Here is a 16,321-nt window from a genome sequence, read left to right as displayed (position 1 = left end):
CCCTCCGAGGTGAAGGTGGAGGGAGCCGAGGCACGTGAAACGAGAAGCCGAGCATTTCACGGGCGTGTCACTTGTACTCACACTGAGGCTGTCTTGCTTGCGTATGTTTCAAGTTCTGTTTCAAGAGAAAATGGGAGAAGAGAAGAGATGTGAAGAGAAGAAAAAAGAAGAGAAGTGAAGAGAAGAGAAGAGAAGAGAACAGAAGAGAAGAGAAAAGAACAGAAGAGAAGAGAAGAGAAGAGAACAGAAGAGGAAAAGTCGAGACTCTTTTGGTGATAATTCTAGCAAAGACGGAGCACGATCTGTCCAAGACAGCGAGTCAAACACAGAGCTGTCTTTGGGCCTACAGTAGTAGCAGAAAGTGTGTGTACTTTGGCTGCAGGGATGAAAGAAAGAAAGAAAGAAACCAGAGGGGCAGACAGACAGATGGGATTTTTTTTAAAGAGTATTTTTCTTTGTGTTTTCCATTTTTGTAAAAGTTGCTGTCGTGTGATAAGGTGTAGGTATAAGTGGTCCCACTGGAGCCCATGGCAAGGGTGGAGGCAGTTGGTTCGGAGAGGGTCTGGACAGTACACAGGAAGATGGGAAGATGGAGGGCTCAGATGATGCCGTACTGAGCCAGCTCGTGCAGCTCCAAATGGTTGAAGGCCTCCCAGGGGCAGATGACTGTGATGTCTGCAGAGAAAGGGAACACAAGGGTGAATTCACTTAACACCGATCCAACTGTGGCATAACCACATACGGGCAGTGTTGGTTTAGACTAAACAATACAGTATGTGCACCCTCAGCTGGAAAATCTTTTCTTTCTAACCTAGCCTCATGCTGGTGCTGTAAGCAGCTTGGAAAAGGACCTGCACTCGAGACGGTTTAATCTCACTGATACCGTTTATGACGAGTCAGGGCCAATGCAAAGAGCTCGTCTGGTATAAACTTTAATACGTGCACAAGGGCAGCTAAGAATAAACCGTGCATGACGTTGACTAAGATGATACTAAACCACACGTGAGAAGGTGATGAAGGAAGAAAAATGAGAACATCACACTCACCAGTGCCTAAACCTTCCATTCCAGGAATATCATCTCCAAAGCTGTCGGAGCAAGCGGAAGAACAGATCAGGATTAGATTATGAATTAATGACAACCTCAGGCATCTCTACAGTGTTGCTTCTGCAGTCGATCCCAGTCATTATTAATGAGACAAGATATACACAGCAGAAAAATGATTATTGAATTCAGCCTCTGACTTCAGTCTCTTTTGAAAACAAACTAATACATGCTAATTTCCTTCATGAGCCATCACACTCACCCCTGTACACCTTTCTTTGGCGGCTTGCTCTTGAACTGCCGAGTCTGCCTCTGTTTGAACTTGGGTGGGCCTTTGCGTGGTGTGGCTGGACCCCCAGTCACTCGAGTGGCTGATTTGACCTCTGGTTTGGGGGCCTCGAGATTCATAGCTGGTGGTTAGTGTTGGGAATGTGTGTTCTGTGTCGTTTCTAGTGTTTTTGTGGGTTCAACTCCACTGTGTATTGACTCTTTCTGTTGTAGATACCTGGGAATTGCAGGGTACAGAGAGAGACAGAGAGAGAGAACATAGAGTTTGTGGCCTGCCAGGAAGACACAACAGAAACACACACACACACAAGATACAAGCCTGTCTCACTGTTAAAACCAAACTTCAAGTCTCTGTGTCGGTTTCTTTCATTTCAAGTATTTTGGGCTATATATATATATATATATATATATATATTCTCGTGGCCTGTAAGTATTCTCTGTCCTCTCCTTTCTCCCCATCACCTCAGAGCAATGGGCCTTTACCCATAATCCTCTTAGTAATGAGCCACACTCGGATCTCTAGCCGAGCTGCAATGGAGCTGCCTGGCCGCAGTGGACTGAAGAGGACTGTGATCGCGGGGAGGAGCTCGGCAAAGGAGCTGCCAGGGGTGACCCAATTTAAATAATCCAGGGATCAAGTTAATAAGTGCACCTGTACCGCAGCACTAGCAATTGGCACCAGGGTTAATCTCATTAATGAAAGGACAACAGCGAACCTGCTGAGCTCACAGAAATAATCTGAGCCAAAAAAATGTCCTTTGGAAATCTCCTTCAATGACAAACAGTCAGACCCAGCGTGGTATGGCTCCCTGAGCGATGGGGTGGCCTACAATAACATTAATATGAGCCTATTCACAGCAGTGGGCATTTTCACATAGCAATCCACCTATAAACATTTACTTTTAGACTGTGGAAGGAAACCGGAGCACACTAGGAAACCAATGCGACACAGTGAGAACACAGACAGTGACCCAGGGTGGGGACTGAACCGTGGATTCTGGGCTTTTGTATCAGCTACAGTACCTTTCCATTTCCCAATGTCCTACAGTTCCATCCACCATTCCATATCCCACAGTCCTAGAGTTCCATCCACCATTCCATATCCCACTGTCCTACAGTTCCATCCACCATTCCATATCCCACAGTCCTACAGTTCCATCCACCATTCCATATCCCACTGTCCTACAGTTCCATCCACCATTCCATATCCCACAGTCCTACAGTTCCATCCACCATTCCATATCCCACTGTCCTACAGTTCCATCCACCATTCCATATCCCACAGTCCTACAGTTCCATATCCCACTGTCCTACAGTTCCATCCACCATTCCATATCCCACAGTCCTACAGTTCCATCCACCATTCCATATCCCACTGTCCTACAGTTCTATCCACCATTCCATATCCCACTGTCCTACAGTTCTATCCACCATTCCATATCCCACAGTCCTACAGTTCCATCCACCATTCCATATCCCACTGTCCTACAGTTCTGTCCACCATTCCATATCCCACAGTACTACAGTTCCATCCACCATTCCATATCCCACAGTCCTACAGTTCCATCCACCATTCCATATCCCATTGTCTTACAGTTCTATCCACCATTCCATATCCCACAGTCCTACAGTTCCATCCACCATTCCATATCCCACTGTCTTACAGTTCTATCCACCATTCCATATCCCACTGTCTTACAGTTCTATCCACCATTCCATATCCCACAGTCCTACAGTTCCATCCACCATTCCATATCCTGCTGTCTTACAGTTCCATCCACCATTCCACATACCCACTATTCAATATTCCACATTTCTGCACTTTCCTCCACAATTCCATATTTTGTAGTTCTACTGTTCTCCATGTTTCACAGTTCTATCCACCATTCTATATTCCATAGTTCTCCAGTTCTACCCATGATTCCAAATTTCATATTGCTACAGTTCTACCTCTGTTTACTCCACAGTTCTACCCACCATCCCATATTCCATAATTCCACAGTTCTCCCATTCTACCATTCCATAATCCATAATTGCATAGTTCTAAAGTTCTAACCACCATTCCATATCCATTCTTCTCCAGTACTATCCACCAGTCTGTATTACACAGTTCCTCAGTTTTTCCCACAAGTCCAAATTCCATTGTTCTACAGTTACTCACCATTCCACATTTCTGTGTTCTAGAATTGTAATTAAAATTCTAAATTAAGTTCCAGAGTTCTACTCTCTGTTTCATAACCCATGGTGACTTAGAGTTATGCCAATCATGTCCACGTTTCCTCTACATAAAAGCCCACAATGCACTGCAAATACTAGACGATGTACACTGAGTGCAGTTGGTAAATTACTGTATTTATTTATATATTAATGACACACTCTGCTGCACTTTGATAAAGTTGTGTTCAATGTACAGCCTGAAATACATATTTTTCAGGGTACAAACAATTAAATATTACTCTGAAAGGTTTCAGCAGTGGTCTTAAGGTTGTGAAAGGTATGGTATAAAAACATATAGATGTGTTGAACTATAATACAATTATGTTCTAAATGCCATAGATCTGTACTTATTCCGCATGCACTGGAGCTGTAGAGTACTCACCGCAGCAGCTGGTTGTGCGCTGGTGGCTTTGCACGGCTGTTTCTGCCCGTCTCCCTGTTCCGAACTTTTCTGGTGGTGAAGGAGTGGGTGTCTACGCTGGGCTTTCTCTGAGAGAGGAGATGGGCTGATGGGGCATTTATATACTCTCACCCCTCTGCGGATTAAGAGAGGGACGCCTACCACCACTGATCCTGTGTCAGTAAACTGGAGGACTCGGTGTGTGTTTGTGTGTGTACATGTTTTGGGAATATGGATTTTATATTTGCTGACACAGCAGGTTTTTTTTAGCGTGGACTCGCTTTAACCATTTTACCTTCTCAAACTTTAATACCTAAAATACAAGGCTCATAAACGTGTACATTTTGGTTGTTAGAGACACATGCATGGTACATAGGTATAACATTTATAAGCACCTTTGATTTTCATATAAAAATGTGTGTGTTTTATTATGGGCTACTGTTTAAATAATATGTAATGGCTTGTAAAAGCCTAGTTAAAGGAGCCCTATGAAAACACAGGTCTCACAATGACATAAGTGTTAAGATCTTTTTAAGGTAAGATAACAACAAGATGATAACGCTTATTACAGTTTAATACAAAGCCCTGCTCTTTAAAACAGATGTGTGTCCGTGTGTATGTCTCTGAATGCCTCTTAGACTACAAACTACACAAAAAATGAAGGTTTGCTCACGTAGATATTACACATCTTCCACCAGTAAAAGAAATGTGAAATATATCCACCATCAAAAGACATGCAAAAATATCTCATAGTATCTTATAGTAACCAGACGTCTGAAGTTTTAATGCCACTAAAGCTTTACTTTTTGGAGTGTGTTTTGTTATCAGTGGATCATTATGAAGTGACGAGATCAAAGACATAAGGCTGTTATTAATGTAACACATTTCTAGAACAGTTCTGCTTGAGATTAGACTGGTGTTGTTACGATAAGCCATTTAAAGGATACTTGATATGAGAAATTTCCAGACACACAAACATAAACACACACTGGCTTATGCCCCCCACAGATCAGGAAGCTTCCAGTTCGTGTTCATAGTTCTGCAGCTTCCTTTGGCTTGTTACGCAACCCCCATCTGTTGAGATGTACATCCCAGGTCCCTGAACAGAGTCCGATCCCGGCAGCAGTAATCCAACATATGGATTACTACAAAGTGTGTGGACACCCGCTCATCCCACATTCCTTTGGAAACGAAGGGTATCGGCATGGCATTTCTCTACTGTTTTACAGCTCTGATCTTCTGAAAAGTTTACACTAGAAAATTGTTGTGAGAGATTGATGGCATTCAATCAGAACATTAGTAAGATCAGGTGGCGATGATTGATTATTAGTTCTGGATCATAAACTCCAGCTCATCTCAAATGTATTGGATGTAGCTCCACCTTCACAGTTCCACTGCGGTGCTTTATACCCCTGGGCTGGCTTTATTCTCCTCTGGCCCACGCTTGGTCTATTTCATTTCATACTCTTCTATGAACATTACACAACCTGAGTGTTCAATTAAACAACTGTGTCCCAAATGTGTAGACCTACAAGTAGCTAATTTCGCTAACAATAATAATTCATAGCTATGAAGACTGTGGACACACAGAGTACTGTGCAAACGTTTTAGGCCCCAGAGATTAGGAGATTTAAAAAGCTATTTATCTGAGCAGTAAGTGTTTATTTGCTAAAAAGCAAACAAACAAACAAATAACACCCAACATTAGAATAAACCCAAATAACATTATAACTTTTTTCATGCGATCAAGAAGAATCTGAAAAATACATCCATTCATTGTCTGTAACCCTTATCCAGTTCAGGGTCGCAGTGGGTCCAGAGCCTACCTGGAATCATTGGGCGCAAGGCGGGAATACACCCTGGAGGGGGCGCCAGTCCTTCACTGGGCAACACACACACATTCACTCATACACACACACCTATGGACACTTTTGAGTCGCCAATCCACCTACCAACGTGTGTTTTTGGACTGTGGGAGGAAACCGGAGCGCCCGGAGGAAACCCACGCAGACACAGGGAGAACACACCACACTCCTCACAGACAGTCACCCGGAGGAAACCCACACAGACACAGGGAGAACACACCACACTCCTCACAGACAGTCACCCGGAGGAAACCCACGCAGACACAGGGAGAACACACCACACTCCTCACAGACAGTCACCCGGAGGAAACCCACGCAGACACAGAGAGAACACACCACACTCCTCACAGACAGTCACTCTGAGGAAACCCACGCAGACACAGGGAGAACACACCACACTCCTCACAGACAGTCACCCGGAGGAAACCCACACAGACACAGGGAGAACACACCACACTCCTCACAGACAGTCACTCTGAGGAAACCCACGCAGACACAGGGAGAACACACCACACTCCTCACAGACAGTCACCCGGAGGAAACCCACGCAGACACAGAGAGAACACACCACACTCCTCACAGACAGTCACTCTGAGGAAACCCACGCAGACACAGGGAGAACACACCACACTCCTCACAGACAGTCACCCGGAGGAAACCCACACAGACACAGGGAGAACACACCACACTCCTCACAGACAGTCACCCGGAGGAAACCCACGCAGACACAGAGAGAACACACCACACTCCTCACAGACAGTCACCCGGAGCAGGAATCGAACCCACAACCTCCAGGTCTCTTGAGCTGTGTCACTGCGACACCTACCTGCTGCACCACCGTGTCGCCCCTGAACAAAACATTGTTCTTCAAACTCACTCACACCTACTACTTTATAGGGGATAAAATTATATTTCATATTTGCTTTATGTTATTATTTTTTGTGTTTCCTGTGATTATATATAACTTTATACAAGCACCACGCTCACTGTGAAGGCATTCGTTTAAATGTATATCACTATCTTAGGTGCTTAAGAGTTCTGCACAGTGCTGTAGGTGTGTTTGTTTGTGTACGTCCATCTGCAAACACGTGTGAACCAAATCTAACGGCTCCTTCTGTTCCAGACCAAGACGAGGACTCTGGATTAAAGGAGCCATCTTTAATTAGTTGATTAAATGGACAAGCTTTTAAGGATTATTTTGTTTCATTAAGTTATTGGACCATCTATAACCCCGAAGGACAGTTCAGTACAGAAGTGTTCAGATTCACGTGGGACACACTGTCTCCTTGTGGATAAAATAATAATAATCTCTCGATGTTTGTGGAGAGAGTAAAGTGCATAAATGACATTCTCTGACGACACACACTGCATTCAACTTTCATTCCCAGTATTTCAGGGTGGAAAGTGATGCGGCATAGAAACACAGCTCTAATTTTCCAGTGGTGAGTCCATATTCACTGGGTGCAAGGCAGGAACACACTCACACAGACATTTACACACTCACCCATTCACTCACACCTGTGGACAGATTCACACATTCACCATTCACACACTCACCTGTGGACAGATTCACACACTCACACCTGTGGACAGTTTCAAATGCTCACCCAGTCATTCATGCACACACACACACCTGTGGACCCATTCACCCATTCACTCACACCTGTGGACAGTTTCACACACTCACCATTCACACACTCAGACCTGTGGACAGTTTCAAATGCTCACCCAGTCATTCACGCACACACACACACAAACCTGTGGACCCATTCACCCATTCACTCACACCTGTGGACAATTTCAAACACTCACCCAGTCATTCATTCACACACACACACACACACACACACACACACACACCTGTGGACCCATTCACTCACACCTGTGGACAATTTCAAACACTCATCCAGTCACTCACACACACACCCATTCACTCACACCTGTGGACAGTTTCACACACTCACCATTCACACACTCACACCTGTGGACAGTTTCAAATGCTCACCCAGTCATTCCCGCTCACACACACACACACATGTGGACCCATTCACCCATACCTGTGGACAATTTCAAACTCTCACCCAGTCATTCACACACACACCCATTCACTCACACCTGTGGACAATTTCAAACACTCACCCAGTCATTCACACACACACACACACACCTGTGGACCCATTCACCCATACCTGTGAACAATTTCAAACTCTCACCCAGTCATTCACACACACACCCATTCACTCACACCTGTGGACAATTTCAAACACTCACCCAGTCATTCACACACACACACCTGTGGACCCATTCACCCATACCTGTGAACAATTTCAAACACTCACCCAGTCACTCACACACACACCCATTCACTCACACCTGTGGACAGTTTCACACACTCACCATTCACACACTCACACCTGTGGACAGTTTCAAATGCTCACCCAGTCATTCCCGCACACACACACACGCACCTGTGGACCCATTCACCCATTCACTCACACCTGTGGACAATTTCAAACACTCACCCAGTCATTCACACACACACACACACACTCACACCTGTGGACAATTTCAAACACTCACCCAGTCATTCACACACACACACACACACACGCACACACCTGTGGACCCATTCACCCATACCTGTGGACAATTTCAAACACTCACCCAGTCACTCACACACACACCCATTCACTCACACCTGTGGACAGTTTCACACACTCACCATTCACACACTCACACCTGTGGACAGTTTCAAATGCTCACCCAGTCATTCCCGCACACACACACACACACCTGTGGACCCATTCACCCATACCTGTGGACAATTTCAAACTCTCACCCAGTCATTCACACACACACACCCATTCACTCACACCTGTAAACAATTTCAAACTCTCACCCAGTCATTCACACACACACCCATTCACTCACACCTGTGGACAATTTCAAACACTCACCCAGTCATTCACACACACACACACACACACCTGTGGACCCATTCACCCATACCTGTGAACAATTTCAAACACTCACCCAGTCACTCACACACACACCCATTCACTCACACCTGTGGACAGTTTCAAATGCTCACCCAGTCATTCCCGCACACACACACACGCACCTGTGGACCCATTCACCCATTCACTCACACCTGTGGACAATTTCAAACACTCACCCAGTCATTCACACACACACACACACACTCACACCTGTGGACAATTTCAAACACTCACCCAGTCATTCACACACACCTTTGAATTTCTGACCTTTTGGTGGTGCTAGTTTTCTTCAGTGCACCAAAGTCTTTGAGTGTTTTGTAAACAATAAGTACAGCAAAGATAAATTTTATTATGTCTTCTTTTCTTTAAAATATAGTGAGAGCACAGCCCAACTAGTGCATTTAAATCAGCCTCCATTGCAACAGAGCTCACAGAGCTTAAGTGTTCCACTGTAACCTACATCCATGAGTCTACTGAGTCTCAGACTGTCTTCATTGGTCATGGAGCTCATTTGTAATCCCTGCACACCTCTGTATCTGGGCTCTGCTTTCTGTCTGTGACCAGACTGAGCCTCGAACATCCAGACCTCAGCCTGCTGACTCACGGCACAGGGATCAGCATCGCTGTCGTCAAGGAAACCACATAAGTCACAAACTGCCATGTCAACAAACGTTATCGTTGCCAGGCAACTGAACACTTTTGCTGTGAGAGAAGACAAATGACTCCCCTGTCTTTTGTATCAGTGCATTAGTAAATAGCAGGTGTATGAAAAATAGGGGGTTATTCACAGCTAGGTGTCATTACAGTAAACATTATGCATTAAAGATCACAGTTTCCCAAGGGGAAGTAAGTACAAACACACACATACGGCATATATTACAGCAGCATGGTTCCTTTAGTAAACGAGAGGAGCTAAAATAGTTCAGATGCATTGAAAACCTTTAGTGCATTATGAAATGTAAGATACTGTAACGAAGGCCCTAATTGTTGAGCAGTTGAAATCATATAAGACAAAGAAAGGGAAACTTATTTCACTCTCTAAATAAACAATAAAAAACGTGTTCTCCTCAGTTACCACAAATGTACAGCTTTTTAAAAGAAACGTGATGCAATACAATGGTGAAGACACCGAATCCCAAAATATTTGTAACATGCAGCTGGCATCAAACTAATAATGTGTACAAATTTAATTAAATAAATAAATAACATGTGAAATGTTGTCTTTGTATTATTTTCTTTTTTTAATTATATGTTTTAACATTTAATTAACAATTTAACAATGATTTAACAATAATCATTACATTGTTTTCATTTACAATATTCATTTATTCATTATCTGTAACCCTTTATTCAGTTCAGGGTCGCGGTGGGTCCAGAGCCTACCTGGAATCATTGGGCGCAAGGCGGGAACACACCCTGGAGGGGGCGCCAGTCCTTCACAGGGCAACACTCACCCATTCACACACACACTTACTCCTACGGACCCTTTTGAGTCGCCAATCCACCTACCAACGTGTGTTTTTGGACTGTGGGAAGAAACCGGAGCACCCGGAGGAAACCCACGCGGACACAGAGAGAACACACCACACTCCTCACAGACAGTCACCCGGAGGAAACCCACGCAGACACAGGGAGAACACACCACACTCCTCACAGACAGTCACCCGGAGGAAACCCACGCGGACACAGAGAGAACACACCACACTCCTCACAGACAGTCACCTGGAGGAAACCCACGCAGACACAGGGAGAACACACCACACTCCTCACAGACAGTCACCCGGAGGAAACCCATGCAGACACAGGGAGAACACACCACACTCCTCACAGACAGTCACCCGGAGGAAACCCACACAGACACAGGGAGAACACACCACACTCCTCACAGACAGTCACCCGGAGGAAACCCACGCAGACACAGAGTCCCTGGACAGGTGGTCCCTGGAGCTGTGTGGCTGCGACACCTACCTGCTGCATCACTGTGCCATCATTCATTTACAATATGCACTAGTTTATTATATTTTTAGACAAATCCAGTAAAAAGCCTGGAGTCAAGGCAGTGTGTATGGGACTGATGTAACTGCAGAGTATTATTGTACAATTCTGTCCCCTACAGATAATAACGAGGTCCCTTTTAGGGGATCGTCCCAGTGACAGTAAAATAAGAACACAGAGGTAATCGATGATTTCACTGCACAACACACAAAGAAACAGGGTGTAAACACAACTGAAAACAGGTACCACATCTCCCCAGCTGAAAATACATGAGTCTGGATGTGCACCATGAAGATTAAGAGCTCACGAGGGATGACAGGCTGTTGACTAAAGTCTCTGGAGTGTTCTGGAGAGATTACAAGGGGCTATACAGTGTTCAGAAAGCTGGAGAAGCAACATCAGGATCTTGCACTTAGGCATTAAAGTGATATATGCATTTAAAGCAACACTAGGTAGTATTTGAACTTAAACTTATGTTCAACTGAGCTGTATAAAGGGAGAACAGAGCCTCTGTCTTTGCTACTCCAGGCTCAGCACCTCAGAAACTGCAGTATGTAACTTCTGGAGGAGGCTAGGAAACCACCTCCCCCACACCACTTGATTTCAGCACAGTGCTGTAAAAGTGAATTACACTCTGTAACTGTAGAGGGAGCCTAGGAGCAAAAACACTAAATCTTACCTAGTGTTGCTCTAAAACTGAACAGCATCAATTCTCCAGAGGCACAGCTTCAGCTAGAAACTGGTCACCCGTCCCAACCTAATGTGAGAACATTAATGTAAATGTTTTTAAAAGGCTTAGAAGGAACTTGCATGATTAAGTTAAGTCATTTAGTTAAAGCTGTAAATGTAATGCACAGAGACATCTTGGCAGGACATGACATGACAAAATATTTAAAAAGTTTGGATGCTGTCCCCCTAGTTCACCTTGTATTAAAGTATGTTAGCGGACACCTACACGAACCTCTGCATATTACACACACACGAGGTCAGGAGGTTAGGGAGGTGGTCTTGTAACTGGAAGGTTGCAGGTTCAATCCAGAGCCGGCAGGTCATGATGGAAGTGACGTTAAGCAAGGCACGTAACCCCTAACTGCTCGGGCGCCGTGGCTAGGCCTGGCCACCGCTCGGGGAATGTGTGCTCACTGCCCCCTAGTGTTAGTGTTAAGTGTTTTAACATTTAGGAAGCATTTTATGGCCGCTATATCACAGATATTGAGGGAAAATCTTGGATAACCGTGAAAGATGAATACCCAAAATATTTCATTGTTGTTTACATGTATTAGACTAGGGCTGTAGGTGACAAAATATATCATTTACAAGTATTTCTTACGTACAGTACATGTGTTGTTCACGTTCACATCTGAGTGAAATTTACTGACGCTAAATCACAGCTTAGGAATGACTCTATTAAAGAAACTGGTAGGATATCACATGTAGTTCCAGCTGAAAAACATTATAGAATGACTTTAATGCAAAGGGTGTGTTGGTAACAGCACAGGAAGGGGTTTAAAAGTCGAAATACTCGTTAAATACATTAAAATATCTTTCCTCTACTTCCTCTAAATTTGTTTTTCGCGGGTGGTCTTGGAACGCATCCCCCGCGAAAAAAGAGGGATCACTGTATTATGCTTTAATTTCTAATAGCTTAAAAGTCTTATTTAACTTCTAATATATTTATACATTTTGTTCGATATTCAATCATGTCTGATTACTTTTTTTGTTTATTCAAGTGCACCTTATCACTAGGGTGAACAGACGTCCTATTTTACCCGGGCATGTCCTCTTTTTTAGACTTAAAAAAATGTCCGGGCGGAATTTCACAAACGTCCGGCATTTTGTTTTTCTAGAGCTTACAGAGAGCTTCGAGAGGTTTCGTTCACAAACTAGTCCCGCCCTCCCCTACTCCGATTGGTTCGCTTGAGTGAGAAGGGGGCGTGGTAAAGTAGCCTAAAATCTTCTGATTGGACGGTCTGACTGTAGAGCTACCGTTATTGGTCGATAACCTTCTCTGTAAACATTTAATTGGTCAATCTGCACATCAGTAGTCCTTGTTTACCTCAGGCAAAGCTCATGTACTCACCCTCATCTCGAGCAGCTATGCCGAAACGTAAATGTAAGTTCTCGGATGAATTAAAAAAGAAATTCCCATGTTTTCCCATGTGTCGCAAATAAAGGTGTAAAAGACGTAAAAGCACACATAGGTTCAGCTAAGAATACAACGGCAGCGAGGGGCGTGGCCTCACCCCCGAACACTGGGTCTATCGCTATTTGTGATGAAACCATTCTTTCTCAACTCCTCAAATCAACCACAGCTCGGGTAGAGGACACAGGTCAGACGACTCCCTCTACTGAAAGAAAATGGCATCACACTTTAATTCCTTTTCACTCATACCATAATAATCCACATCAAATTACAAAGTTATAATAAATAAATACATACTTTAACTGATATTAAAAATTGTGCGTTTTTATCATCAGTGCAAAAAGCGTGAAACTGTTTAATTCAAAAAATATTTTGAAGTATTCTTAAGATTGAAAATACTTGTGCGTTCACTTGTGTCCCTCACAGCCTACACCATGCAGTAAACAGAGGTTTATTACCAGGGGTGTGGACTGACTGCTGTTTGAGGTCCACCCACTTGCCCGAGACACTCAAAATATAATCATTCTTCACACAAATATGAACAACTGCTTTCTAACTCTTTTCTGGAGAGAAGCATGGTTGGATTAATACTGAAAAGGTAATCCAGTCTCCTAGATGTAATTATAAGCTCACCAACCACACAGGCTCAACAAAACCCTGAGTAAAGCATGTCTCCCATCACCATCTGTGGCTCTACATGGGCAAGGGCTGTCACAAATGTACACATGGAGTGCAGTGGAGTGATTTAGGATTTTACCAACAAAAATCCAAGTGCTTTGACTTAAAAAATTCAAGATACCACCAGCAAGACCGGTCCAATATGTGTGTAAATACTACATCAGATCAAGGCCTCTTGAGTAGCCTGATCTCCATTTTAAGGTATGTCTTTAGGTTCTCATCCAGAACGTTTTCCTCTATGGCAGCCAGGGCTTTTTCTCCTCCGTCACTGTAATATTTCAGTAGCTCTTCAGCGTACTCAATCCACACACAGTTATGGCAGCCGCTCATACAGCAGCACGCAGGAGCAGGTGGAGGACCTGAGCGCACAGGTTCTGAGGCATACTCTTCGATGTCTGAGGGTTTTCCTGAGGGTGAGGTCTCTGAGGCTGTTGATGTGGAAGAAGATGGAGGAGCAGGAGGGTCCAACCTTGTGCCCTGGAGCTGGTGAGAAGCACAGTGTAGAAGGCTGTTTGCGGAGATCGTGGTACCGACGAGGGTCTTCTTTCTTATGGAGGTCCGGCACAGCTGTGGGGAAACATGAAGTGGGCATATTGAATTCATTTTTGACAAAGCATAGTAAGCCAGTAAACAAGGAACGTCCCTGGACGTTCAAAATAGGTCTAAAAGTAGTCTGTCCGTTAAGGACATATTTTAAACGTCAATGGACGTCCAAAATCCGTCTTAATAACTTAGTTATCAAGTGGTGACCAATCGATAACGTCAGTGGACGTCCAAAATACGTCTAATAGTCGTCTTTTCAATGTCTGTGTTTGGACGTCTTTTCAACTTTTATTTTCAACCCTAAGAGAACGTTGATTAGACGGCAGTCATTACGTTATTTCAACGTTGAATCAACGGCTAAATGTTTACTGGGAATATATTCCAAACATTTGTTTCTTCAAAAACAATTTTTTTTTGTGTTAAACACATATACAGACTGGTTCCAGTGAAAACCAAGCATTAAAGACACAGATTCTGACAGCCAGGATTTTATAAGTCACACAACTACAGAAAAATATATATATATTGGAAATATTGTAAATGGATTTTTAATGACCAGAAATTAGTTTCCAGGGGTTTAATTGATAGCAGGATGGGAATATACCTTAAATAATATATACTACAAATAATACTGTACCTAAAACAATAATAAAGTAATAATACAAATAATTAAATATGCAATCCCAGCAAACACACAACGTTGTCTACTTTCTTTCAACGTTGCTACAACGTTGTCAAAAGGTGGAACTGATTACGTTGTCTGAATAACGTTGTCACAAGGTTATTATTAATATACTGTGCGCCTCTAAAATCCATTATTATTCATCAATCAATCCGTTCATCAGACTAATTACAGCCCTGATAAAATGGCCGAATGAATATCCCCACTAAGTGAGTGTATTAAATTAATTTAACACAAAATTATAATATCATCACAGACCCGTGTTTGTTTTGGAAGAACACCTACCCCCTGTAAACAAGCCGAGACATTCTTCAGAGACATCCCGAGACCACCGAGAGCTGAGCTGAGCCTCTCAAAACACACTCAGTTTTTTTTAATTATTTTTAATAGTTCACGTATTTAATAAATGCAGTATTTTATCTTTAATAATCACCCCAACATTTTAATTATAACCTTGTGAATCCACACTGACTCGCACAGGACGCGTCCATTTCCAAAACATATGTGACGTCAGCTTTGATTCAATTTCCCACACTGAATCGGTTCATTTTGTCCGTTGATGAATCAAAAGGATGTAGAAAAATATTACATAAAAGTCCCCCTCCTGTCATCGGTTAAACCCTTAAAAGTCATTTTCTGTTCAATGCACACACTCCTCGGTGTAACTGCTACACCATTTAATATAGAACATAACATTCTAAAAACAGACTTCAACACAATTGTTTTATTTTTATTTATTCTTATTGATTGAAATAATATATTTATCAGTGGTAATATTCATGGTGCTTGTTTCAGTTGATTTATATTTCAGTGTTTTGCAAATAAGCATCACTCTCAGTGTACTAACTGTTGCAGTAAAGACTAATTGGCCAGTTGACTGAGTGAATGACGAGTGACAGTAGATTTTGAGACCAAATATTTTACATAGATGTAGAAAAATTCCACCCAATTAATTAATTCAAAAACTCACTTCAGTTTATTAAAGCCCCACCTGCACATTGACGGGATTGGTTCCTTAGGTTTGTGACATATTAAACCCAAATTGTTAAATTGTTTTTGAGACTGTTTTTTCTAGCGATCCTGTTTCGAACCAGGAATATTTAAATATGGCTTATTAATCTGACTGCTTATTTTGATCATGATACATTTTCTAGCATATAAACAACACCACAAGGACACGCTAATTGATTTCCACCAGGCGTATTTTAAAAATGGGAATACAATATTATCATTGTAAGTCAAAAAGGCTCAGCAGCGGTTGTACTTCCTGAGGAGGCTGAGAAAATTTGGGATGTCACCCAGAATCCTCAGAAACCTTTATAGCTGTGTCATCGAGAGCCTCCTGTGGTACGACAGCACGACTGTGATGGACCAAAAACGCTTGCAGAGAGTGATGACGACTGCTGAGAAGATCACCAGGACTCCACTACCCTCTCTGCAAAGCATCTACCACCAGAGAGTCTGCAGG

At 43.1% G+C, this 16,321-nt stretch overlaps 2 protein-coding genes across 3 annotated transcripts; both read right to left on the bottom strand.

Annotated features, from left to right (window-relative positions):
* Window positions 1-371: 371 nt before the first annotated feature.
* Window positions 372-11,992, bottom strand: pde6gb (phosphodiesterase 6G, cGMP-specific, rod, gamma, paralog b). 2 transcript variants are annotated; one of them, XM_066666173.1, is made up of 4 exons: window positions 11,769-11,992; window positions 1,306-1,548; window positions 1,047-1,087; window positions 372-675 (listed from the first exon to the last, which is right to left on the bottom strand). In XM_066666173.1, exons 2-4 carry the CDS (start codon window positions 1,449-1,451, stop codon window positions 599-601), a joined length of 264 nt encoding a protein of 87 aa, XP_066522270.1. In that variant the 5' UTR covers window positions 1,452-1,548; window positions 11,769-11,992; the 3' UTR covers window positions 372-598. The 2 variants fall into 2 exon arrangements, with proteins under 2 accessions (XP_066522270.1, XP_066522271.1); XM_066666174.1 differs by lacking the exon at window positions 11,769-11,992 and adding an exon at window positions 11,487-11,512.
* A 1,160-nt stretch (window positions 11,993-13,152) lies between these two features.
* Window positions 13,153-15,363, bottom strand: oxld1 (oxidoreductase-like domain containing 1). The gene is made up of 2 exons (XM_066666279.1): window positions 15,139-15,363; window positions 13,153-14,195 (listed from the first exon to the last, which is right to left on the bottom strand). The coding sequence occupies exons 1-2, from the start codon at window positions 15,172-15,174 to the stop codon at window positions 13,794-13,796; spliced, it is 438 nt and encodes a 145-aa protein (XP_066522376.1). The 5' UTR covers window positions 15,175-15,363; the 3' UTR covers window positions 13,153-13,793.
* Window positions 15,364-16,321: the final 958 nt, after the last annotated feature.

The sequence above is a fragment of the Hoplias malabaricus genome, chromosome 3 (assembly GCF_029633855.1).
Source record: "Hoplias malabaricus isolate fHopMal1 chromosome 3, fHopMal1.hap1, whole genome shotgun sequence".
In the NCBI taxonomy this organism is placed as follows: Eukaryota; Metazoa; Chordata; class Actinopteri; order Characiformes; family Erythrinidae; genus Hoplias; species Hoplias malabaricus.
This window is presented reverse-complemented; position numbering and strand designations above follow the sequence as displayed.

Excerpts from the sequence above, each read along its gene's own strand:
- pde6gb (XM_066666173.1), bottom strand. The coding sequence starts at position 1,451 with ATGAATCTCGAGGCCCCCAAACCAGAGGTCAAATCAGCCACTCGAGTG. Across the intron at positions 1,088-1,305 it reads CCAAAGAAAGGTGTACAGGG|CTTTGGAGATGATATTCCTG; the intron begins GTGAGTGTGATG and ends TTGCTCCGACAG. Across the intron at positions 676-1,046 it reads AATGGAAGGTTTAGGCACTG|ACATCACAGTCATCTGCCCC; the intron begins GTGAGTGTGATG and ends CTTTCTCTGCAG.
- oxld1 (XM_066666279.1), bottom strand. The coding sequence starts at position 15,174 with ATGTCTCTGAAGAATGTCTCGGCTTGTTTACAGGGG. Across the intron at positions 14,196-15,138 it reads TCTCGGCTTGTTTACAGGGG|CTGTGCCGGACCTCCATAAG; the intron begins GTAGGTGTTCTT and ends GTTTCCCCACAG.